A 27,374-nucleotide genomic window follows, 5' to 3' on the forward strand; every position below is an offset into this window, starting at 1 on the left:
TATGGGCGTGTCGGTGTGATGTCCTTCACCACCTTCTATGGTCTACGGAGATGTTTGTCTTAAGAGCCTGAGTGACACATCGATCACGTCCTTCCTCTCCGCTGCTCATAGCGGATTTATTAGGTGACTTTAATATTAGGATTAGGCTATTTTTTGGGCAAAGTCAAAAAGCCCGTCATTTTCTAGGGTATAGTTTCTGCAAAGCACTAGGAGTTCACTAGAAATTCCCCTCCGAGTTGGGGGGGGGGGGGGGGGACTGTTGGTGTGAAGTAAGCCTGCCCCCTTCCCATCATCCTTTTGTTTGCCAGCTAACAGCCCCTCACATCCCCGACCCAACATTACTGGTGCAATCCGGAGCTGTCCAGTGATACAGTTCTGATCCAGATTGCAGCTCAGATGAGGAAAAAAACCAATGTACATGGATCTATCTGTCTGCAAGTGGATGCATCAGAATGGAGCAGAGCAGGAAGACTGTGCCCCCCCGGCTTCACAAATAAGATCCTTTTCCAACAGCTTTATTTTTAATGGTGTTGAACCTTTATTTATCCAGGTAGACCGATTGAGAACAATTTGTCATTTACAACGACAGCCTACGTTTGCAGCAGCGACACAAAAACAGTCCAATATCGGTCACATACGCGCAAAACATGACATCTTCACACATCAATAATTACAATGAATAAAGTTTACAGGAGGCACTTAATTGATGTTTACAGAAAATGACAGAAGGAAACCCATAAAAACATTTACAAACAACTGCATTCATCACAAACAACATCCATTAAATATGTCTTAAAGGCAACTAAAGAGACCAGGGTACGCAAGTTCAAGGTTTTCTGCAACTCAGTTCAGTCATTGGGGGCCAAATAAAGGAATGAGGAGCGACCCATGGTGGTACAACCATAGTAAGATAGTCAATGGAACACAAACTATGCATACTAGTAGGAATATTAAGGAAGGAACAAAGGGAATATGGAGTTGTACCAATTAACCCTTGTGCTATCTTAGATGACCCCACCCTTACATTGATGTGCCGTCCCTACCATGACAAAGGTGGATAAAGGTGGAAAGATTTCATGTAATCCATGGACACCAGTGAAGATCACAAATCATTGAAGAAAAAAGGTTTAGCGCACTGTCTAGTGGGTCTAGATGACCCAACTCCCAATGTTAAAGTGCCTAGGACAGCACGAGGGATAGTCTTGTAGATGAAATAATACCAATGCAACAGCGAGAGGGGAGCGACAGCCATTTGACATGATCATATAAATGGCAGTGACGGGTATTAGAGGGAGCAGCAGTGATAAATGACATCCAATTTATGAAGGAGAGTGTTTGAAGCTGATCTGTAGATTATGTCACCATAATTCAAGATAGGTAGGTCTGTCATTTTTAGCAGATTATGCTTTGGAGAATGATTGAATGAGGATTTCGGTACAGAAAGCCAATTCTTGATTTACCGGTAACCTTAGCTGCTATTGTGTTAGTATGAAAACCAAAGGTAAGTTCACTGTCCAGTACCCAAATATTTATAGGAGCAGACACGTTACAGTGTTGTGCCGTCGAAGGTTGAAATATTCCCAAAGTCTCTGATTTGACGACGATTGAAAATCATCAATTTGGTTTTGTTAGTATTGATCAAAAATTTGAAATTCAGCTACTCCTGATTCCCAACAATTTGAATTAATACTCAGAAATGTTGTTTTAAGCTTAATTTCTTTACAGAATAATACCACAAGAACATGTTCAAAACACCAAAAACGGCATTTTAATCTGAGTGGTTCTTTAATTTGGCGGCTCAGATAGAGCCAAGAATACCCCCGTCTATCTAACCTGTTACCATAGGGCCTTCCTTCCTGCACTCAAGCATTCTGGGAGAGAAGCCTTTTACCTAAACAGATGGAAACGCTCTCCTTTCAGGAGAGGGTTACGTCTACTTCCAACCAAAGCACTGTGGGTTTTATTTTTTGGGGTTCTATTTGTTGAAGGACTTCCCCTCTGACTCCCCAAACCAATCGCTCTCTGATTGCGGTCGGCTCCAGGTGAAGCTCTAACTACTTTTCATCTGAAGGTTCCCCTCCACGTCCGGGTTCAGGTTTCTGAAGAGCTCAGCATGACCTTCTGCACCTGTAACCTTCACATGAAGGTCCATTTCTAAGGTGTTTTCTTTGCAATCAACATGTAATTTAGGACGTTTTCTGACTCATTCAGCTTTGTTTACATTCATTGGTCAAATTGTATTTACCCAGCATGCTGTTATTTGCTTGCAAGAAATGGCGAGATCTGAGGCTGTTGTGACCCAGTGAGCAGGGGGGTGTTGCTCCTCTCGTGCAGGGTGGGCGTCAATGTTTATTTGCATGTAACAGCTATGAAGGTCTGCAGCCTGAGTCTGCATGTTTTCCTATGACTCTGTATATTTGAGAATGTGGGCAGCGGAGTGCGTCGCAGGACGGGAGCTCATTAAAGCGGGCTGTAAAAGTCAGAAGCAGCAGAGCTGGTCAGGCGGGCTGAGAATAGAGCAGGCAGTCAAATACCCAACAGCCAGACGTGTGGATAAACAGTGAAGCGCAGGCGTGACGGCTGCTCTGCCCACTGCTGCGTTTTGCAGCTCATCTAGAGAAGAAGGAGCTGTGACCACAAGAATAACGAGACCATTTCCAATCTAGAGACAGACTCAGGTTTCAGCAGAATGAGGGACTTTAGGAAAGGTGACGTTAAGCGCTAACATCGAGCCTAGTTTCGAAAACATTCTGATTTGCAGTCGGTAAATGTGACGGACCTTTTCTGAAAATATGTTCTTTTTCTTGTTTCCAACATTTTTGATGCTATTGAAAAAAGGTAAATAGTTTTTGTTTGAATTTTTTTTTTTACATCCTAAGCATTTAGCAGATGCTTTTGTACAGTGACGTGCAGATTATGTTTACAATAGGGGACAATGTAATGTTAGGTGCTTCCCAAACGTCTCATGATCATGTAGCCTGGGGATTTGAACCACTGACTAACATCCCTCCATCTTCTTAACCCACTGAATCCCTCTCGGGGTCACAGGGTTGCTAGAGCCTATCCCACCCACTGTTGGACAAAGGCGGGGTACAACCCTGGACATGTCACCAGTCTGTTGCAGGGCTGCACAGTCATGAATCATCAATCAATCTATGAAGCATGTTTTTGGACAGTGAGAGGGACCTGGAGTCCCTGGAGGTCCCAGCTGGGATTCAGACCTTCTAACTCTGAGGCGAGAGTGCAAACCACTGCGCCACCGTGCAGATTCTCAGAAAAAGCCAGCTCAGGTTCCAGAATGACAACACTTCCTTTCCTTTCTGAGGCTGAAGCCAAATCACTTTAGTGTTGCTTTAAAAAAACTGTTTCTACCAGCTCAGTGGCCTTGTGGTAGAGTGTCCACCCTGTGACTGGAAGGTTAAGAGTTCAAATCCAGGTCGAGTCATACCAAAGACTTTAAAAATGGGACCCAATGCCAATGCTTGACACTCAGCATTAAAGGGTTGGATTTGGGGGGTTAAACCATCAAACGGTTCCCGGGCGCAGCTGTGTCTGCAGCTCACCTCTCCCCCAGAGGATGGGATAAACGCAGAGAACAAATTTCCCACACCATTATGTTTGACACATATTGAGACTTTCACACCGACTTTGTCCTCTTTCACTTCCCCGTGAACCACGGGTGTGCAGCCTGAGGCTCCAGGGCCACATGCAGCTCCTCTATCCCTCCATTGTGGCTCTTTAGCTTTGAAGAAAAAGAAATCAGGTTCTTTTAGTTTATTTTAATTGGATTTAAGCAATTAAAAAGGCCCGTACACACCGGGACGAATATTCGCCAGGCGTTATTCGCCAGCGTTTTTCGCCACGTTTTTTGTGTTCACACCCAGGCGATTTTCGCTGACGATGAGTGGAGTGAACATGCAATTTCATTCCCTGACATTAGATGGCGCTTAATGTAAAACAGAAATACTCCTGTACACAAGGTGGCGCTGCGCAACTTTACGCTTCTTAAAGTCGCTTTTCACTCAGAAGAAGAGAGCAAGTATTTACACGCTTGTCAGAATCAAACAAAGAAAACATGAATATTTCAAGCACCAGTAGCTCCAACTGGTGCTTGGTTCGGGGATGTTTTAGAATGTCCGTCATTATTGCTTCGCGGCTGTGTAGACGCTACTTGGCGTCTATCTTCTTCGCTGGTATGTGTGCTCAGAAAGGCAGTTTTGTGTTTGAGCGCCCCCAAGTTGTGTTTTACTGTAACTTCAGAAGCTCCAGACACGTGAGCAAAAGCGCCGTTCTCATTGGTCGAGTAGATTTCGACGCGACGCGTCGAAAAAAAAAAACGAACCCGAGGCGTTTTTTTTTTTTGACGCTTTAACGCCTGGCGTTTTTTCGCGTCGGTGTGCACACTCTCGTTGGGGCCCTTTGTTTAGTCACGAGGCGTTAAACGTCGGCGAAAATCGCCGGCGAAATTCGTCCCGGTGTGAACGGGCCTTTAAGTTGTATCTTTTATGTTAAGATTTGGAACATGTCCGATAATTAACCAAAGTTAAAAGTTTCAAGCACATATTCTTATCTTCTCCTGTTTAACAGTGTCTAGTGGTTATTGCAGTATACATATTGTATTTACATCTAAAGGTCTTTTTAATTGGATTCAGATTCAAAATGATAGAAAAAGTCAATTTGACTTTGTTACATTTTTAAACCAAGTAAATCTGCTGCAGCAGGAGGATCTTCATTGACACAGGATGTATTCTATTTTGAAAGGAACTTGTATCCGTTGCTGTCTAATGCATAAAAGGGTAAATATATAATCATATAAGAAGTGGAGGCTGTGTAGTCATATTTAGACTGTGAGCAGAAAGATAAGAATATGCTGATGACAACATGCTCTGAGAGGATGTACTGACCGTCCTCTTCAGGGTGTTCAGCAGCTTAGGTTCTTCCTCATCCTCTTCCTCACCTCAGGTCCTGCAGGTGTTGAGCGAGTGGAGCTGCGGCAGGAAGCTGCTGTGGAGAGATGGAGAAAAGTCTCTGTCCCAGGACGAGGTCCTGCTGCACCTCCTCAACCTGACCCAGAGCTCCACTTTCAGGTTGGTGAAGCAGCACTAAACTTTCAAACAGAGAAAAGCACTTCTACTAACATGCTGCAACTTTACAGGGTCGATATCATGCAAAATCAACAGTATTAGCTTTTTAAGTGTATTATAAAGTTAATTCCTCACCAAAAAACAAACAAACAAACCCCGAAGCGGGATTTTGATCACCAGCTCCTCCCGATCCACGAGTCGGTTTTCACATTGTGGTCTGTCCGAATTCCTTCGCTAACCCCTATATCATGCACTATATAGGGCGTTCGCCATTTTGTATTGCTGTCCGAATTTCCCAGAAGTCTCTGCGAAAAACCAGTGCATCGATGCTCACTAGATCTGTGAATATAGACCACAATGCATTGCGACAGGACATTTTTTACCCAAAAAAAGGAATTTAAATGTAATATTTTTGATAAACCATCAACATTTTTATCTTCAGAAGACAGTGAACTCATAAATAATCATTGCAAATATATATTAAATATATATTAATTAGATTTTAACTTTGTGAATTTGATGACATCATATCTGCCGTTTAAAGGAAAAAGGTAGTTAGCCTGGAGTCCGAATTGCTTTTAAAACTTTATAGTTTTTTAAAAGTTAGGGTAGGAATTCAGACACAATCTACGTCACAGTGTGACGTTCAGAAATCGAGTCGTGTCACTTCAGGGTAGGAAAGAACAAAACAAACAAACAGCCATTTGTAGGACATAGTTTCTGCAATGCAGCAGTAGTTCATCAGGAATGAGTTCGTCATCACTAAGTTGTTGCCGGGACTGTTGGTGTGGAGTTTACACTCTCTCCTGCTAGCTTACAGCCCCTAAGCTAGCATTAGCCGTGCAACAAAAATGCTATTTTAAGCGGAGTTTTCTTTCTATGCGTCCTCTATCCCAAGAACATCAAAAAACGCCATTTTAATCTGATTGGTTCTTTAAAGGAAGACCCATGCATGGAAACACTGCAGTGGGTTTTGTTTTTGTATAAATGTGGGGGGGGGGGGACGTCACCAGTTTGAGTCAGTTGGACAGTTATGCAAAGAGACTTCTGTTTTTGGAGAGGAAGGAAATATTCTGATGACACGATCTCCTCTGAGTTTTTGGTTTGTTTCTCTCTGAGCCGTAACTGCTCACAACCAGTTTGGGAAACAAAAATAAAAGACTTAAATTAGCAACGTTTCACTTCGATCACACAGATTCTGCATGCATGTATGTTGAGCAAAAGGGAATTGCCAAGCATTGTTTCTGAATCATCTGCATGTCAGTCAGGTTAGATCCTCAATTATGCCTTCAGAACTGTCACAATTAAGCTTTAAACATCAACCACAACTCACAAACTTGAAGTGACGTCATTTTTAAGCAGGATTTGTGGATTTACTTAAACTAACAGGTTAAGTCCTGCAGCAGTCCTGGACTGCAAGGACCAGATGGTTTTCACAGGTTTTCTGTCTTCCTATGCCTTTGAGCAAATTTGCACGCATCTAGTAACCGGTGAAAATCAATGTTGGACACAGCCAAACATAAAACGACACCCTTACCCCAAAATAAAAAAGATGACATCACAGCGGGCAAAACTGTCAAAATCTTTTATGGAGCTCAAAATATATTTCTAAGTCCACTGATGAAACCAAAAGACAAGTGTCAGGGATATCCAAAAGAGGTTTTAGAATTATTATGGGATAGCTACAGGACCTACGGCTTGGTGACCATTTTTGTGGCCAAGTTTTGTTGACCTTTGACCTCGGTAGGAGACCACCATTTATAATTTTCATTTATTGCTCACAGATTTTTAATTGGAATAGTACATGTACATTTATAACATGAATCATTGGCTCAACCTGGATGAACATTCAACATGAACATATCAGGAATGTGGGCGGGGCCACAATAGTCAAAAATTTACTTTTGCAGATTCTTATAAAAGTTACCCACGGGCAACCAAAAAAAAAGGTTGCTATGGAGATAAAACGATCTGAAAAGCTGCCGTTTGGAAAAACGTGTTGTTGTTTTTTCATTAATTTGTCTCACGTAGCTCTGAGGGCTGGCAGAGGCAGAAGGGGAGAGTGAAAAGCCTGGAGCATCCGTTTAGCTCGCGAGTCTAACGTTGTTTTGTCTCATATCTTGTCTTTTTGTTTCGGGGATGTACTGTCTTCACACCACACAGTGGATTGTACCTTTGACCACACCGTATGGTGGTTTGGCTGCTTTGGTCTCTCCCTTCTGTGCTGGAACCCGAGTAAACGAACTGTCTGCCTGCAGAACTCCACCAGAGTCAGAACCGTCAGCCTTATTGCTGAAAGTTATACCCGCAGTCATTCAGTTGACTCCGTGGTGCTGTGTTTTTTTACAATCTTTTAAAAGAGCCATTATTAACATGCATTTCAAATTATTTTATCACTGTTGGGTCAGTCTAGAACAGCGGTCCCCAACCTTTTTAGCGCTATGGACCGGTCTGAATTCACACAAAGTTTTCACGGACCGGTCTTTAAGAGGTAAGCGGAGAACTATTTTAGTAACGCTACGCTGAAGGAGGTACAGACACGTGACAAAACCAACCCCAAGCTTTTATTTTGACATGCACAACATTGAACATCGCTCAGGTGTCATCATCCTCTCCCGTTCCCACACTCGTGGTGCAAAAAAGTACTGTCTATTAAATGTAGCTTTTTTTTTTCTTGAAGTCAAATGCTCCTCTTCTGTCTCCTGGCTGAGCGTTTTCCCTTGGCAAAGAAACTTTCCAGATGTTTGTTTTTTACTCATCTTGCGAGCTACTGGGTTTTATTTTAGCCCTAACCTATCACGTGACCGAGAAGGGCGCCTTGGCCTGCGTCAAGAGTCATATACACGGATGTATCTGGCAATTTTTCAAAATAAAACATCTTACAGATTCCGAAATAAGTAAAACAGAAGTAATGTAAGTTATTTATTCTTTCTGTGTGGCCCGGTACCAAATGACCCACGGACCGGTCCGCAGCCCGGGAGTTCGGGCCCGCTGGTCTTGAACACGGATAGGGAACTCCAGTCTCTGCATCATTTCCACTGGTTCAGGTGTGTCCAGCCCATGAGAACATGCCAGAACAGGACAGGGTATGTTAGAAAACATACAGGAATCTGGCCTTTGGGGTCTGGAGTTGCATTTCACTGGTCTAGAGCAAATTAGATTACCGCAACAGAATTGGATTTATTTTGTGACCAACTTTAAATGAGTCAACCTTGGTTCAAAATTGTGGCTTTATAAATAAATTGAATAGAATTTTTGAGCTGCCGTTATTTAGACTTTTTCCTAAAGTGCTGGTTGTGTCATATAGACTAAAACATTGTCCTTTTTAAGAAGGCTGTGTTTGTTTCTGAGCGTCTGCTCCCCGGTTCTCCATCAGTCTTAAAGGTGTCCGTTTGAAGCTTTGATAGATAGACGGACTAACAGAGAGAGAAGGTGAAGCCACAAACTCCTCCTCCTCCTCCTCTGCTGCTCAGGTTTTGTTTTCCTGGGCTGTGAGGGGTCTTCATTCAGAGTCTGGATCCATAGGGGGGGGCGTAGAGGGTCACTGCCTGCACCTGGCTGCTCCTCGGCTCTTCTTTCTCCTCTGCATGTTTTTGCGCTCTTTGTGCGGCTCAGAGGCGCTTCGGCTGCCAAAAGTCCACCAACAGTGAAGGACCAGCAGCGCCGCGATGAAATAGAGGGCATGGAAACGTTTATGTGGGTGAAAACTGATATTTGTTCCCTCAAAGGCCTGCATCTGCACCATTAGTCGTCCATTCGATTATTCACACCTGCCGGGCCCTCAGCTGTATTTTCGTCAGAGCTGAAGGACTGCGGAGTCGCACACCTCCCTCTTTTGAGATGCAGACTCGTTTGGCACATTCTGTTCTAGTGTGTGTGTTTATACAGTAAGCCCTTTGACATGCACTGACACACACACGCACACACCTTCCTTTACAAGCAGTTGCGGTGCTTTTCTCACCCCTGACAAGAGAATACAGGCCTGAACGAGGATTGGATTACAAAGGCCTCTGAAGCCTTTTCCTGGCCACAATCTCTGGACCCAGAGATCCGCTTTCCCTTCAGAGCGGCCCCAGGGTTATGATTAGAGCTGGGCTGGGAGGAGATTGGGTTGCCGGTTGCCCTTGTCTGCCAGTGCTTGAATAGCACTGGGCCTGTTGCGGCTTATGATGTTGTGGAGGTACCAGCACACTTCCTTTGTGGAACGCAGGTCGGGGTAAGAGGGTGTAGCAGGCTCGAGGAGGCTTTTCCACCTCAATTAACAAGAAAGAAATCAATGAAAATAACTTTCTGCATACATGCAGCAGGTCAAGGACCAAAGAAAATCAGCAGGCAGAAAAATTGTCTTGCTTGATGCTCAGTTAGCATAAATACCCACTCCAATGAAAATAGTATTTTGAACACGTTCTTGTGTTATTTTTCTCATGATGGAGGACATAGATAAAGCAATTTAAGCTTAACATTGCATTTCTGAGTATTTTTTCCTCTTGACAAATCTAGGTGATGCTATTTTTTCATCTGGTCCTGATTCACAAAAATTTGATTAAAAGAATTTTGAGCACAGTTTTCCTAATAAATGTCCTTCATTATCAAAACAATGGCACAAGAAAACAGCATGGCACCGTTTTCATCGGAGTGGGTCTTTAAATGGGAGTGCAGGTGCGTCTTACAGTTCAGTTCCCTTAAGGCTGATTGAAAATGGGATGTATGATTGCCGTGTGTGTAGTAAAGTATCTGTGAGGCTAATGTAAGTTTACACACACGCATGAAGTACAGGTGATGCTGCCACGCAGCGACTTTTGTAACGCCTTAGTCTCAAATGCCCTTCCGGGTGGAAGCTGGGCAAATGGGTCTTTATCACGTCTTCAGCACCAACGGGCTCCTTGTGTAGTCTGTGCAGTCTGCAACACGCCTGCATCTCATCGAGTTCATTCTTTTTGTGTTGTATACGTTTTCACTACGACCTGTCACCTGCAGCACGCATGCCCTGCTGGGGCATGCCCTGCTGGCAAAACCTGTGTGCGGGGCACACAGGTTTTGCCACACCAACAGCCCGTACCCAGCCATAAGGACGGTTGTGACTGAGGCTTTAGTTGACTGTTAGAAATCCAGAGTTAAGCTGAAGGTTTGTCGGCTGATGTGTGTTTTTCAGCGTGGAGCTCCACTGTGCCGCCCTGACGCTGCTCTCCCAGCTTTTGACTGAGATGCTGACCCTTGACCCTCAGGTAAAGAACACATTCTACCAGCTCTGGCAAACAGAGATGCTACAGTGAGAACATTTACACAAAGCTTGTCATCTCTTCCATGAAGCCTTCTTCAATAAAAACAAGACAGAATCCTTCCTTCATGACCTAAAGACACTGGGGAAGTTTATTCTGGCACACATTCTCACTCTGGAAGAGGTTAAAGCTCGAGCACGGGGGTCATGCCTTCAAATCTGTACTGTTGTTGAGCTTTATGGTTTATTTCTCTTTTCAAGAGAAGTCCATCTGTGCTCATTGAGTCAGAGCTCTTCACAAAAGCAGAATTCTGTTTTCTTTAAGCGTTTGCACGACAAACAACAATGTGAAGCATCTGCCTGGACCATAAAGTCTTTCTTGAAGTTGTCTGATCGTAGTCCCACTGACGCTCCATCAGGACACATTAAACAGAAAATAAAGTTTTATTTTCTGTGACCTGTATTATGGTGCAAAAAAAACAAAAACAGGAAACAAATAATCAAATTTGTCTTTCTAACGATGACAGTGTCCAAGTGCAGTCGCTTGTTTGGCCCCATGGGGGGCGCTGGTGTGCTCGTGCTGTGATGAAGAGCGGCCTGTGGAGGTGAAGCTGACGGCAACCAAGGTGCTGGTTGGCTGCACATCCAGCCTGCTCACCAACCCTGGTCCGGTTCTGGGTGAGTCTGAGCGAAAGCAGCGGCACAAAGGAAACGTTTGAGGTGTTTCCGTCATATGTGTGTGTGTGTGTGTGTGTTTAAGGTCTGCCCACGACACTCTCACTGTGGAGGAGTCTGTTCCTGCTGCTGCAGGATGAAGATCAGGAGGTCCGTGACTCTGCCTCAGACTTCACGTCTCAGGTTCCGGCTCACCTGCTCAGCACAGGTACATTCTCCTAGATTAGCAGCAGTAATCCCCGTCCATCACCCCCCCCCAAAAACACACATAAGCCCAGCGTGTGTATAAATAAACATCATAAATGTTTGTTTGTGCGAGGTTTCCATTACGACACAAACGCGTGCCAAAGCAGCACAAAGCCCCGTCCAGAGGAGGGGGCTGGTTTGAACGGGGCACGCTCTGTTCAGCGACGGTAATCCCATCCCCAGGGATTTCACGGGGAACATATCTGTCCCTGCTCACTAATATTTACAGTCAGAGTTAACTGGTGAGTTTGCGGGAATCAGAGTTCTGGCTGGAATTTAAACCCAACAACACCTGCTGGCTGCTTGTTCCTCGTTTGCCTCAGGAGGAGGAAAGTTGGTGGGAAATGTTGTTCTGCACAGGGAAAAACAGGCATGAAGGAGATTGTTTGACAAGGTCTCCAGCCAATCAGGACCCAGAACTCAGTGTGCTGTTTAAAAAATAAATAAATAAATGACACTCAAATAAATTACACACAAAAATTCGCAAAACAATGAGACACGATATGGTCAATGGGGGCTTCTAAAACAACCCCCTAATGGTTGTTTGGGGAACTGACTTAGCTTCAATCTCTTTTAGTTTTGTTTACCATGCTTCAACCCGGAAGTGTGTTTCCAATTGATTTGATGCAAAAATCATAGCGTAAGGTGAACAGGAGTGGCAGCCGGAGAAGCTAAATAACAACATTATTATGCATTATCGTTTTACCAAACAGTTTTTTTATTCAGTCGTTGAACTTTGCAGCTTCCCCGTCTGTTTTGATTATAGATTGTCTAATGTAAAAAATATAAAACATTTATGATGGTATGCTAACTGTTTTCATACGTGGATGTCAAGTAATGAGTATTTTGTTCAAATTTCCTGCATAATGACATAGAAAAATGCTTTTATGATTGTTTCCTACGGGATGTAAAGTATTTTAAATGTAAATGTCTGTCCCTTTTGAAAAAAATATCATGAATGTTGTTCACCTTATTGTAGAAACAGTCTAACCCCAGTGTTGAGGGACTCCCAGCATCCTTTGCACAGTGATTTCTTGCAAACAACTGTTACACACACATGTAAACACAATCTTTTGTGCAACAAACAAAAGCAAGATGTCAACTTGAGGGGTGGTGACATCATTTCTGGATGGGAGACGGGATGGGGGGGGCGGTGTCTTCTCGGAATGGCGGGCGCTAAACGGTTTCAACAGTTGGGATGCGAGCGTGGGGAGCACGTGTGGTTATGTGTCAGCATTTGAGGAATGTCTGAGGCCTGTTTTCTGAAGGAATGTATAATGAGCCACTCAGATGGCCACCACACACACTTCAGGCCGGTTTTATCCCCAGAGGAGCTCCAGCTCACAGCACCGACACCCACAGCTTCCCCCTAGAGGAGTCACCCTTATTGTGACTCTCGTCACTGATATTATCTCATACCAAAATACAAGAGGGGGAAAAAACTGTTTAATTTGAGGAATCAAACTCATGGATAAACATAAACTAACTTCTTTCTGCCTATTTCCTGTTTATATGCACTTTTTTTGCCATGTTTTTCATGTTATTAATCTAAAAATTCCTGAATTCTCCTTTGAATGAAGAGTCTGTCTTTTGATCCGAAAACCCGGGAAACGCGTTGAAATGCTTGGAAGTGTTTTGCCACCAGTATTTATCCGAGCGCGCTCAGTGTTTATGTGCAGAAGCCCAGACAGGGTCAAGATAAGCCGTCAGCTGAAGATCAGATAGAAATAAAGCACGACTTGGATGGAAAGGTTTCTTTCTTTACAACAGGAAGAGAACACAATAGGCATAATTACGGGGGGGGGGGACTCTTCCTCCTCCTCCTCCTCGACCCATTCATATTCACAGCTCAGAGAAAGCGTTTTTTTACCGTGGAGGGAGACGGGGGAGCTTACCGTAAAAACCCAGGTTTCCGCCAGGCCAGAAGTCCTGAGTGAGAGCTTGACTTTGACTCTGCAGCCTGAGCGTTCGGAGAGTGAATGATCGTGAAACTGTCGTGTGAAAGCATGCCATACAATCTGCAGGAATGCAGCACTCTGCAATTCAGATAGCAAAGTCACAATCCCACATCAAATGGTTACGTGACTTGGCAGGAGAAATCAGATTTGTCCTGCAAATGAAAAAAGACAAAAGTCTCCAGAGGAAGTCATAGTTCTTTGTTTACAACGGAGCTTATTATTGGGTAAAGATGGAATCTTCTTTTTACTCTGAAGAGTGTTAGTCTAAAGCTGGAAGGGGGGTGATTTAAGGTTTGAAGTTCTGAAGCTTTCATACAGATACAGAGTGTGATGCTGAACCTGCTAACCCTTTTATACTCTCGTTACTGTGGGTTGAGTTTCTCCTCTGCTTTGCAAAACTTGGTAGTCTCAATGAAAGTGAAAAGAAATCTCTACATGGATCTTAAGCAGTTCTTTAATACATTTGGCTACACTAAATGTTTATATCAGACTAACATATTTTCCTTCACTGTAAAACTTTGGTTGAGAATGCTGATAAATGTTGGTATAATCTTGTCTTTTAACCATGCAGAATTTGCTTTTTGGTTGAAATTACAGTGGTGGTCAAAGGTTTATATACGTACACTTATAAAGAATAGAATGTCATGGTTGTCTTGAGTTTCCAGTTATTTCTACAACTTTGACTCATCTCTGACAGAGTGGTTGGAACTGATACTTCTATGTCACAAAACACATTCAAGAATTTGATCATTTTATGACTTTACTATGGGTCAATTGAAAATACGACCAAATCAGCTGAGTCAAAAATATAATACAGCATTACTAATATTTGGTTACATGTCCCTTGGCCGTTTTCACTTCAATTAGGCACCTTTGGTACTCATCCACAAGCATCTGGCAGGCTTCTGGTTGCATCTTTGACCACTCCTCTTGACAGAATTGGTGCAACTCAGTCAAATTTGTTGGCTTTCTGACATGGACTTGTTTCTTCAGCATTGTCCACAGGTTCTCAATGAGGTTTAAGTCAGGACTTGGGGAAGGCCATTCAAAAAGCTTGATTCTAGCCTGATTTAGCCATTTCATTACCACTTTTGATGTGTGTTTAGGGTCATTAGCCGCGGTTACATGGGCTGAATATCTTAATCGGATCAATGGTCGGGTTAAAATTCACCCGTCCACATGGGATCAGAAAACCTTTTTCCGATTACAACAAATGTTCCCATGGCTCACACTTTCGGTCGGAATGAATCATTTGGGCATGAGCAGTAGTGTTGAAAGGGACTGAGCGACATTTATTTCTGCTTCCCCAAACTCGCTGCGTGAGCTGGCGGCTCTCCTGAGTCCTGCAGCCGCTAACCCAGAGCGGCAGGACGGCTCGCAGTCTGAATTCTCCCACACATAACAAAACAAAAAAAAAAAACGCACACCGAACAAGCATCCTTCTCCCCTCAGACCCTGATCCGAACGAGTCTGATCGGGGCAGAGTATTCCAAAAGGCGCGTTTACATGACGCATTTTCTTTCCGATCAGGCGTTCTTTCCGATTACTTTTGCCCATGTAAACGCGGCTACTGTCCTGTTGAAACAGACCTAATCTTTGGGCTAATGACTTCAGGTTATCTTGAGGAATTTGAAGGTAATCCACCTTCTTCACTATCCCATTTGCTCTCTGTAAAGTACCAGCTCCATTGGCAACAAAACAGGCATAATACTGCCACCACCATGCTTGATGGTAGGCATGGTCTTCTTGGGGTTAATGGCCTCACCTTTTCTCCTCCAAACATGAATTAAAAGGGACACTAGTCATACGTCACTACCAATTCCGAGTCCCTGATTGGTCAAATTCTACCTGGTTTAACTTTCAACGGATATGCAATGGCCGTGCATTTTGTACGTAGTGCCAGAAAACAGACGTAGACTTCCAGATCCAGACTGATAGGATGGTAATGGTGAACCAACCAGACATTGTAGTGCTGGATAAAGAACAGAAGAAAGCCATTGTGGTGGATGTGGCAGTGCCAAGCGATGGGAACATCAGGAAGAAGGAACATGAGAAACTGGAGAAATACCAGGGACTCAGAGAAGAACTGGAGAAAGCCTGGAAAGTGAAGGTGACAGTGGTGCCTGTGGTAATTGAAGCACTCGGGGCAGTAACCCCCAAGCTGGAGGAATGGCTACAACAGATAGCTGGAAAGAGTTTGCCCGATGTGAATGTAGCATAGGAGGATCAACGATAATCAAAGATCACTTAGCATGACTTAGCTTTCACGCAGCATGAAGGCAGAAAAGGGGATTTCAGTGATGTTGAGAAGAAAGCTATTTAGGATTTTTTAAGGTGATCCACTGTTACCCGTAGCGCTTTGGATGTTATGGATATTTAGCTATCCTCAAAATCTACCAATATAAATATTCTAACCTTTTTAAAGCCGTCTTTTGTTAATATATTAGCTAACAGAAGCCAATAGCTTCTAAATGATCCATAAGGAAAAGTGGAGCTTTTAAGGCTGTTTTCCTTCTGGACTGTACTCGTTACCTTCACTACCTGTTGTAAACACAGCATGTGCCGCTTAATGACATTTTAAAAGATTACTGGCTCTGCTTCTTGGAAACAATTTATTAGAAATGAGGGGTGTCTGAGATTTTTGCAGGATACTGTACGCGAGTCAATAAAAAAAAAACCTTCTGAGTTTGAGCAAGTTGGGTTTTTTTTTTTGTGCGCCAGTCGCATTTCCCCGAGGCAAGTCTTTGTGTTTTATGACCTGCTGTAGCAAAGTCAAGTATCTGAGGTGTTAGCTGCTTCAGATGAAGGCGACAACTCTGGGCCCTTTGATATGGAGGAGGGGCAAAAATGTGAGACCTGTCTCACATTCACACACAGTAAATGACATGCACAGCAGCTGACCACAGTTTGGCAGATTTAAGCAGAGGAAGAACCTAAGTGTTAGAAAAAATGTTTGTCACAGCGATTATTTTATATTACTTGCACCTTAAAACTGGTTTTATGAACTTTTTCCTCAAAGTAGGACTCCCCTTGTCTTGATTGGATCACAAGCAAAATAGATTTTTTTGTCTCTTACAACATAAACTTTATCTAGCTTTAAGTGTCACGGGAGTGTGGGAGAACGATTTCTGAAGACATCCAATCAGCTGAAGCTTCTCTTCTTGGCTGTCACCCACAGTGGGGCCTTTGTGTTGAGACAGGAAAAGCAAATCTAATTTAACCCCCACCACATCCCCTGCACTCTCCACCATCATCATCACTGCCACCACCCCCTCCCCGAATGCCTTCAGACTAATTACGTCTGAAATCAAACTCTGCTCGTCCTTGCCGGATCTCCAACACTGTGACTAGCTCTGGACAGCCGCAGAGGGGTTTGAATGGAGCCTGAAAGGTGACATTGATTATGCTTCTGACCGAGAACACAACATACAGCCACATTTGAACAGTCTGTTCGAAGTCTTTGAAGGAAAGATTAGTTTAATTGCAGCTGCCAGGCCTGAAAATCAAAGACTTTATAGTAATTGCCATTCAAATACTCTTCAGGGGGCAGTATTGACAACAACAAAAAAACAGTTGAGTACTGACCAAAGAAAAAACATCTTGCCCTACTACAACTCTGACCATCATTTACAGATGAGAGCTTTTACCTGCTTTCTACACCGTTTCCACCCATAAAGACTGGGTGCTTATGTCTCAAACCCACTTCTAGGCTAATGGATAGTCTGTTTGCGTTCACACCATTGACTGAAAATGAGAACTAGACTGAGTAACTCCATCCTCCCCTGCACTCAAAACAGGAAGGACCTGCTGGCTCCAAGAAGCCAAAATCCCATTGACTTCTATTGCGAACTAAACAGCTATTAGTCAGTCATTCTATTTGTTCAGATTATCCATTCTTGTTTTACCTCCTTTTATTTAATGCAATTCAATTTTTATTTGTATAGTCCAATATTACAACAATAGTCATCTCAATGGGCTTTATACCGGTAATTGTATGATAAAAATTAATCATGAAGAACATAAGATCATAGAATTCAATAGTTAATGGCTAAACTAAACAGCCTAAGATAAACTGGGCATCCCTGGATTTAGACCCTCCTTCTCGGTAAGGAAAAACTCCTAAAATATTCCGAAAAGATTTCAAAAATAAAAAAGAAGAAACCTCAGGGGTATTCACATGAATTAGGGATCCTCTCCCCGGACAGACAGGCGATGTACCATAACTGTTAGAAAAGGATTAGCTTATCTAACTCTACAACGTGTTTAAATAGTCCAGCAGATGGGCTTCATCCAGATGGAGTTGGGGGGCAGCTGGGGACGCGAGACACCTGGAGAACAGCTAACTGTAGTCGCTGAGAGCTCCACGTGTCTAACTATAGAAGAGCCATTGACCAGAGTTGACGGTTCAGTGAGTGTGTTGCTGAGGGGAGAGAACCGATTACACGCAGGGAGCTTTGGGTGCTCCAAGTTTTTGCGATTAGCACTATGCTTCCTTCCCACTGGTGCAAAGCCATCCTGTGTATTCCTCGGCACTGGGGCGCTAGCTAGATTAGTAACAACCTGGTTAGCTGGCTTAGCTTCCACTGTGCGGAGCTGTGCTTCTAACTGCTCTAGCCAAGCCTCCAAGTCTAAGATAAGACCAGACTTAACACATCTACCACTATCCTCACTAAAGGATGCAGGATCCTCACTGAACACATGGCACATGGGGCAAGAAAGAGGAGTGAAAGCAGAAGAGGTAGAAGTCATGCTAAGTGCCAAGCTAAGGCTAGCAGTGTTTAGCTAAGGAGAAGCAGTTACGTTGCAAGCTTAGAGTAGCGTGGACAGCAAGCGGTTAACACAGTAGTGTATTCAGTAGTATTCTAAAGATGCTACTTAAAGAATATGAATGTGAATGTGAATATTAAACCAGATAACACATAAGTTAGGTAATCAGGTCAATGCCAAACAGGAGCAACCAGTCAAGCACTAGATTACGCTCACCAGTGGGCTGAACTTAAGAAACTAAAATGTGAACGGATTTCACATTAATTTTTGTTTACTTGTTTGTTTGTTCACATATTTAATCTACACTTGATTATCTTCTAGAAATACAAGGAACTTGGAAAACTTCACCTGCACTGTTCAGTACTAGATATTTATCTCTGAGTCACACTGTTTGAAGTTTTGGCTAAAGATATCCTGGATCCATTTTAGGTCAATGAATCAGATCAATCAAAATAAACCAAAATCAACACAAATATTGAACCGGATCGCTTAAAATGAATCGGTACAGCCCTTCTGCTTACAGACAACGTCTAGCTCCAACATGGCAACGTCCCTATCAGGAAAAAGATGGCGACTGAATTGAGTTAATTTTGCTGGAGCCTTAAGGAAGCCACTCACTTGTTCCAGTTCTCATATATAGTCATTGGTTCACACTGGTGAATTGCACAAGGGTTCACTTACATTCAAACCTGATGAGTGATGAAGCAACTTGGATGAATGGTGAAACATTTCCGGGTTTGCTTGTTTGGTCCAGATGAGCCCTTACATTCGTCAAAACAAAGCGTACTAACAGAGATAACCAGCTCTGCTGCAGACCAAACAGTACAGTGTGAAAGTCATCTTAAAGAAGGTTCGTTTTAAAAATGTGTTTACATTCCTTCCAAATAAAAGCACAGCATTGTATCCGTGAGCTGTTTACTTTGTCTCCAGCAGATGCATAATGATTTCAGTTCCAATAGATTCTCATTAGTTTGTTTCTTGGCCCACTCAGGTTACTAAATTCAACAGTTTCGCAAAACAAAATGTTTTAAATGTTCAAAAAATAACGTGTCAATTTTCTAGTCTATAAGATTCGCTGAGGTGAAACGTGAGATTGCAATGGATGAAATCCCTGAAACAGTCAGAGCCTTGGCTTGTTTCCTTACAAAGAGATAGCCGCCCCTGGAAATAAGAAGGGATTGCAACCCCCGGCATTTTCCTGCAAATTGGATGTCCAAATCCCACATACAGTCATCCTATAGACCATATCCATTAGTTAACCCCGCACTTCTCTTGTTCTTCAATGAACATACACATTGACACATATGACTTGTCTTTTTATTTATGCTCCACCTTTTCACCAAGCACTGTTTCTGTGTATGAGATGGATATGCAGTAACGCTTTGGCCTGTTGAGCCTTAGACTTTACAAAATAATCCTCCAATTGAATCCTCCACAAAAAGAAACTGACTGCATGAACAGGGGTCTTATCTCCAGACAACACAGATATATCCTCCCTGATGAGGACATCTTAGTTCATCACCTACATTTTGAAAACCAAAGGTGTATTGATTTTCTGTTTTGCTGTGCAGTTCACAAAGAATAGCCTCCGCAACTTGTTTTCAGATTGGGAGCCTTTATTGTCATTGCACAGTTGTACAGGGTAAATTAGGATAAAATTCAGTTTGAGGGATTTTAAGGACTAAGATGCATCACAATCGCATTCAAATGGACTTGATTGACGTCACTTTGACTTCATTTATTAAAGACCCATTCTGATAAAAGAATGTGGTTTTTTTGATGATGGAGGACAAGTATATAGAAAATGAAGTTTGAATTCCATTTCCAATTCCATATAACAATAATAAAATTGACGTATGTAGGTGATCTGCTATATAAAATAATACATTATTAAAAATACTATTATCTGTCAGGAATCAAAAACGTTGGATACTTAACATTGGGCTGAAAAAAAAATGAACACATTTGCACATTTTTTCCTTGTAGAGCCGATTGTTACAGTCGAGTGATGCCGTTTTAAGTGCGTTAGCAGATGTGTGACTGTGGCATACGCTATCTTCGTGTAACAATGTCAGCACACAGCATTCGACGTATTCAATTGTCTTTCCCTTTCATGCTAACAACAAAGCCACAGTGTTCCCACACAGGAGGGAGATGGGGGGGTCCTTAGTTGTACTGAAACGGTTCGGTACAACTACGTGTACCGTTACACTAGTAGTAACTACGTCCTAGAAACAACACAGGTTGTTTTTTTGCCTAAAAACATCATAATTATATTTAAAAGACCACTATACCCTTACAATATATCAGACGATGATCTGATATATGATGAGTGTGTCTTTAAAGCTTTTCCAAACGAAACACGAGTAAAGCAATAAATGTTTGCGTATTTGATTCGCTTGAACGGGTACTGTACTTTCTTTGGATAAATAAAGATGAGCTTTGGGAGGAGAACATCATACGTGCCTTAATGCTAAGGCTGGAGATTATAATTAGAATCCTGCACTGCTTAGTTTCCAAAATCTAAAAATCTTCTCACATCGGCACTTTTTCAGATTTGGACATGAACCATGTGTTTTACTGAAATTCAAATATATTTTAATAAACAATGCTTGAGGTCAGAAACTTTCACAGTAAGGTTAAACCTGAAGATTAATTTAACTTATTTTTTCCTCTGATAGTTTCTGTTGTGACATTTGGAGTCAGTTGAATATGGAATGATTGGAATGAATGAAGTAGAATGAAGTGTGTAATCTGTAGAAGAGACTGGGTGGCACAAACACTTTAGGTTATTTCTTTTTTTATTTTTTTTATTTGTCTTTATCAGCTGGGTCATAATTGTTCTATAGTTCACAACAATCTTGAATTTTTTGCAGACACTCGTGAATGAGGAAAGATTTTGCTCAAAATAGTCTAAAAACCTTAGATCACCGAGACACCTGTAGAGTGTTATTATTTTAGTTTTGTCTAATTAGTTCAAAAATGTATAGGAATTACCAAAAATTCTTCTGAACAATGTGCTTAATGCTTTAAGGGCTGAATAAAGGGCAAGACAGCTGAAGATGTGCTAATTAAGTGCAATATTCATCTAGCGGTGGGTGTCAATCACTGATGTGTAAGTCGCAGGTCTCAAGACTTACCGTATTTTCTGGAAATCTGTTTTTGATTGCTTAAACCTTAAGATAAACCTTATCATTTTTGGCATTTTTGTTTTTCACTTGCTGGTTCTCTGCTTGGTGTCCATGCTAAAAACTGAGAAGAGAATTTAAGTAAAATGTGTCTTTTATTTCATTATAAATAAACCTGCACTTAATGTAGATGCTTTACCTTAAGCTGTATTTGTCCAATTTTGCTAATATTAGGCTAAAAGAAAAATGACCACTTTGAAATTTTTAACATAAAAAGGTAAAATCTTTGTGCACATGTTTGAAAATGATTGTCTTAAAACAAAAATAAAAAAAAAGTATACTGGTGTTGTAAGTTATTGATTAAAAACTTTTTATTTTTTTGAAGACTTGGGTAAAAACGTTCCGCTGATGAGGCACTCTGTCATCCAGTGAGCACCCCTCCCTACTAAGGCACTTACTGGAAAAACGTCTTCAACCTTCTTCAGCCTTCATTCATCTGGAAGACACAGATCACTGGGGATAACTTGACAGAACTAAGAGGCACTCATTAAACAGCCCTGTTCTATTTTACCGCTGCGCTCACTCAGCCGTTAAACCCGAGACTGTGTGTCAGTCATTTATGCAAAAATTACAAAATGCTCAGAAAGTGGTGGAGAAAGGCTCAAACCTTCACTTTCTTTTATTCATCGTCAGAAATGGGGTTGGTGCTCCTTTAACCATCTTTTCAGTTGAGCAACAGAATGAGATTGTATTTACTTACATAAAGTCGCATGTCTGCATTAATGGCATTAATGGCAGCACAGTGGCCTGTGCTGATGTGGTTTTCTCATACTCCACCTGTCAAACTGAGCCTCAGTGTGAACCCAGACTTTATAACAGACGGCATTTAATGTGAGGATTCCTTTTAATCTGCATTTAGTGTGGAGTTAATGGAAGTTCTGAAGTTTGAAGCCAAAACAGAAAAAAAAAGGATTGAACTAGGATTAGGTGTATAGCTTAGCTTTTGTTTGGCAGCTTTTGTTTTGAAGGGTGGGGTTCACTTTCTTGGCCAAATGCTGGCTTTATGTTGATTTCCTCGCCATTCTGTCATGTCTGAATGGAGCCTTGAGAAACATTTGCATGACAGACTCTCTTGCGAGGGTAAAAGAGCTTTACTGTGAATGGCCCCTCCCTTTTTATGCACGAAGATGACTTTACTACACCGGCCTCTGAAAACACTCATTTCCTCTGAGTAGCATCTCTCTGAAGTTTAAAAAGACTGCTGTTGTCATGGTGACCGTCAGATTATAGGCCGCTTTCAGAAACGGTAAAGCTTGCTTAGAGTGAACCAGCCCAGCGTCACATCTGAAGCTGCTGTCGGACCACAGATCAAAAGTGAATGATAACCCCCTCTGATAAGGGTGACAACGTCTCCGGATGATGCCGGGGATTCTGGATGGAGACAGCAGGAGCCTCTCTTGACTCCCTGCAGAGACCCGCGTTGGCTGCTTTTGATCCTCAGCAGCTTCAGCCTGGTCCCGGGGAACAAAGCTCCCACTAAAAGTGTCTATCATACGTCCCAGACCATTATTTTTATGTTAATGCTACTTCTGTTGTCATGTTTCCTGTTGTTGTTGTTGCCCTTGATCTCCACATTGCCTGCTTTGCGTCAACCCACAGAGGAAGTTGGGGCTGTAAAGTGCATGTTTTATTTTCGCACCTCTTGCTATCTCACACCTTTGCTTCCTGGAGTCTCGGCTCCAACGCAGAGTCTGCCGCTCGGGTCGTGTCTGTGCGACGCCTCGTTGGTAGCAGTGTTCCTTTCACCTTGTCTTGGGAAGGCGGTGTGCTTAAAAATCTCCTGTGTAAACGTTGGCACTTTGCACAACCTTCTCTGACTTCTGCAGGGCTGCATTGGCACGTCTCCAGTTTAGTTTGGAAGGAAGAGGCTGCGTGGCCCTCTGGTGTGAAGGAATGGGCTCCCACCACACTGAACACGGCGACACCCGAGTGTGGAAGAGAGCAGGGCGGGGAAGTGTTTGGGATTTCTCTGATTTCACTCTCCTGACAGCCCACCGATAAACCCCTAGTGCCCCTTATCCCTGCTCAATGGGACATCTGACACCCCGTCCAGCTGCAGAGGCTCAGCGGGGATTTACTGAAGAGTGAAGGTCTCCTTTAATTCAGCCGGGTGACCGTTAATAAGAAACAATGTAACCGCAGTAGTCTGTGCAGAATGAAGGCTCGATATTACTCATTAACAGCTCAGTCACACATAAGCCACCACTGAACTGAAGGCATGTACGTGTTTGTGTTGTTCTCTCTCAGCCTTGGAGAAGCTCTCGTTTAATATGTTGACTACTCACTAGCATGTCTATAACGGATCTCTCACAGCAACAAAAAAAAAAGAACTGAAGTCAACAGCGTGCATGAAGAACACGAGATAAGCCCGTCTGCAACAGGAAGGAAATGTATAAATACAGTGCAAGATCTCACAGCTTGATGTAAACCTGGGACTTGTCAGATCTTTTTTTTTACTATTTCAAAAATAAATTTGCATTTGCTGAAGTTCTTGGGTAAAAGAAATGTTGCACTCTGTCATACGGTGATGACCTCATGCTCTCACTGCAGCATCATTTTACTAATCTTTTCTAATCTCTTTATTGTCTTCATTCAGAGTTGCTTCATTTCCTGCCAGGGTCTTACGTTGATGACGAGGACAGGTTTTATTTTTTGGTGAAGGGAGCTGTTGTTGAAGTATCTAACTTCCTGACACAGTGTAATCAATACAATCATGGAATAATGTAATTAAAGTTGGACTGCGGTAAAACGGTCCTCTGTGGCATTCCTGGAGATTCTGAGTGTGATTAAAGGTCCCATCTAGATGATTCATGTTGTTCCTGAGTACATTTGAGCTCAAAGAAAGATAGGTTTGGCCAGGGAGGGAGGCAGCTGTCACTCAGTTGGTTTTACTAGCTTTCCAATCTGGTACTGGACTCCTTGCTGGTCCCAATAGGGATTTCACAAATTGGACCCATAAAACGAACCCCCTTTTTGCAAAATGCCAATGTCTTATTGCTTCCTGCAGCATTCTTTGGCAGTCGTCATGATGTATTTTTTGACTCCCTAGATCAGGGGTGGCTAACCCTGGTCCTCAAGAGCCTCAACCCTTCCTGTTTTCCTGAGCTGACTCAAGTGATTTCACATCCTGATTGACTGAACACACCTGATTTAGGTTGTCAGAATCAAGCAGTCCAGGGAGGGCTGGAAAACAAACAGGGTTGAGGGTCTTGAGGACCTGGGTCAACCCCCCCTGCTCTAGATGTTGTGCTTTGTGGAACCCAGAATCAACCAATGACCATAAAAACAAGACAGAAGGTCATGTGACCAACTGGTTTGTTCTCAGCTGATTATTTGAAACTGTAACTTCCTGGTCTTTGCTGCCTTGGCATCACCAAACACCTGGTCTATATGAAAGTAGACAAAAATGTATACATTATTAACAAACCTGATGGTTATCGGAAAACAGTTGTAGAGCTAATGATGTCAATCACAGGACCACACCACTGTTAAGGGTAGTTTTTATTTAGACAAATAGTAGACGTTTTTGGACATTTATACATAAAAGGTAACAGAAACAGACCGGTGGTACTATTCCAACATCAAGTGTGTCTCAAAGATAATGATGCCAAGACCGCCATCCTTTCAGTACTGCAAAAACAGGGCTTGTAGAAATAAGTCAAAAACACCTACCCTATTGGCAGGTTTTCTTTAAATAAGCAAAGAAATCTGCCAGTTGGCTAAGTAAAATGGTATTACCAAGAATTTTTATTTTAAGAAAAAAATTCCAATCACTGAAACATGTTTTCTTAAACTAAGATTATTTTGCTATTGAACGAATTAAGTGAATGAAGGTACGGCTTCACAAACATCCCAGCACAGTTGTTAAGGAATTATGAATCAATGAACTAATGAAGATTGCTGTTTTCTTGCAAAACAGAAAGTAAGATGAGTTTTCTTCTAACCCATTCTTCAAACAAGGGTCTTTTTACTTTCTAAATATTCTGTTTTTACAGTGAGGTCTCTGCAGTAAACTTCTTTAAAGATAAAAGCAGAAAGGTCCTAATGTTGGTACTGTGTAAAAGTCAAATGCACTCATTTTCTTTTCCTTTGGATGTTTTCTGGAAGATGTTGGCTTGTTTGAGGGGTTTTTAACGGACGTCCCGCCAAAGGTTTCATGGCTTAGACAGGATTTTTACATACTTGTTTTGAATTCTATTGGCAAATGGATCCAACAACTTGAATCACTTAACGAAAGGGTTTTTCTACTACATGGTAATTTTTTATTTTACCATTTACCCAAAGTATGGGGTTTTATTTAGTCAGCTGAATTCACTCAATTCTACTATCTATTGATCTACTAGCGTTTCTCTTAAAAAAGCAAAACAGACACAAGTTCTAAGACCGTGACAGAAAACAATCCTACAAACTCTTTTCAATGTTTCACATAAATTTAGAGTTTCTAGTTGTGTCCAAATTCCCTCACTACTCATTAAAAGAGTATATAGTGGGAGTATCTAGTACCCTGGATTTTAACCCAATTTGGAGACGTACTCACTAGGGATGCAACAATACTCAAACCAAAACCAAACCATACGTTACGCCATTTTACCGAATCGTTGGGAAAGTGACTCATTGCGTCCCTACTGTATCTGTTATCTGTTTCTTTTATTGAAAGTCTCAAGCATGTGATTTGCTAAATTAAAGAAGGATTAAGTATTTATTTGTGTATTAGAATACACTACACTTAGTATAAACCACTTGAAATGGTTTTCTTCATTGTTAGTTGCTTATTAGCTCATTAAAAAAAAGGGATTTTCAGATTTATTTGGTGCTTTTGTAATCCACAAATCGTATGTTAAAACTAAATCCAAAAACCGTGACCCAAAAATCAAATTTTAAACCGAATCATGGAGAAAGGGAATCTCTGCGTCCCTAATGCTCAATACTTTTTTATATTTTTTTTTCTTTAACACCGAATATGACGTCACAAACATTATTTATGAATCCACTGGGTTCTGATAGCTAAAACATGGATGATAGATAAGACATCCATTTAAATATTTGTTTTCAAATAAACTTGTTTTAAATGCATTCCAATGCAATGCATTGTGGTCCATATTCACTGATATAGTGACTATTGATGCACACTAACTTTTTGCAGGGACTTCTTAGAAATTTTTAGAGCTCTAGATTTTATAATTGTAGATTCCTAAAGAAAAACAGCGAACGCCCCATTTAGTGCACTAAGTAGTGAGTAGGGAATTCAGACACAACCTCTGTTTCTGCTCTGAAGACCTCAGGAACATCAGCAGCTTCACCGCATTTGTTCACCAGCTGATACTGTCCCCTCATTTGGTCTCACAGTCTTGCAACACCAAACAATACCTCAATTTTTTTTTTCCCTAACTGATGCCAAAAGTCGCACCCAGCCGTCTAACGGCGTGAAACACTATCCTCTTGAGAAAGAAGGTGTTCTGCAGCAAGAACTCGAGGAGGGAAATCACTTTAAGTGACGTGTAAAACCTCTGTAGAAAAGTAGATCAACTGAACACAGCTAAAATTTCCTATTGTGCCCCTTCATTTTTTCTTTTTGGGGGGGGGGCGTACACTCCTGAGGCCCAACTTCAGAGGTAGGGCTGTCCTGGGGGAGGTAGCCCCTCTTTAAAGAAAAAAAAAATGTTACTTAAGCTCCTAACCTCTTGAATCTCCTCTAATGCACTACAATCAGGGGCTCCGGAGTCCATGCGCTCAGACTCCAGGCTCTGCTGCGATTTTACGCCTCTTCTCTGAAGATGAAAACCAATCTGAGTTCCCGTGCTCATGTGGGTGCGTTAACGGGACGGGGGTCCAGATACCTTCACCTTCGCTCTTCCCACAGCAGCAGTGTTATGGCTAGGGCCTCTCAAAGCCTTTTCAAGTCTCTGGTGTTATCAGGGTGTCAGCTGTGGTGGGGGAACAACACATACTTAAAGCACACACTGCTTCTGCGGCGGCTGTAGACACCGTTTGCCTTTGTTAGTGTGTGTGTTTGTGTGTGTGTGTGTGTGGGTCCTCTGCAGTGCTTTCTAGAAAACTGTAGGAAAACACACCACCACTAGTATTACGGGCTTAGTAAGTAAATCTTTATTTTTCTAGCACTTTTCACAGACAGTAGCTATGGTTACGTGTGCAAAATATCTTTGATCGGATCGGATTAGACCTGAACTGTGTCCATGGACCCATTGATCCGATTATAACGAGCGTTTACATTCGCCAC

At 42.2% G+C, this 27,374-nt stretch overlaps 1 protein-coding gene across 2 annotated transcripts in view; it reads left to right on the top strand.

The window, feature by feature from the left end:
- Positions 1–27,374, top strand: part of thada (THADA, armadillo repeat containing) — a 127,618-nt gene that overhangs the window by 94,268 nt on the left and 5,976 nt on the right. For both annotated transcript variants that reach the window (XM_023963169.1, XM_023963170.1), the window contains exons 33-36: positions 4,963–5,087; positions 10,237–10,309; positions 10,830–10,980; positions 11,063–11,185. In XM_023963169.1, coding sequence (XP_023818937.1) covers positions 4,963–5,087; positions 10,237–10,309; positions 10,830–10,980; positions 11,063–11,185 — 472 coding nt within the window. The remainder of the gene's footprint in view (positions 1–4,962; positions 5,088–10,236; positions 10,310–10,829; positions 10,981–11,062; positions 11,186–27,374) is intronic.

The sequence above is a fragment of the Oryzias latipes genome, chromosome 15 (genome assembly GCF_002234675.1).
Source record: "Oryzias latipes chromosome 15, ASM223467v1".
Taxonomy (NCBI): domain Eukaryota; kingdom Metazoa; phylum Chordata; class Actinopteri; order Beloniformes; family Adrianichthyidae; genus Oryzias; species Oryzias latipes.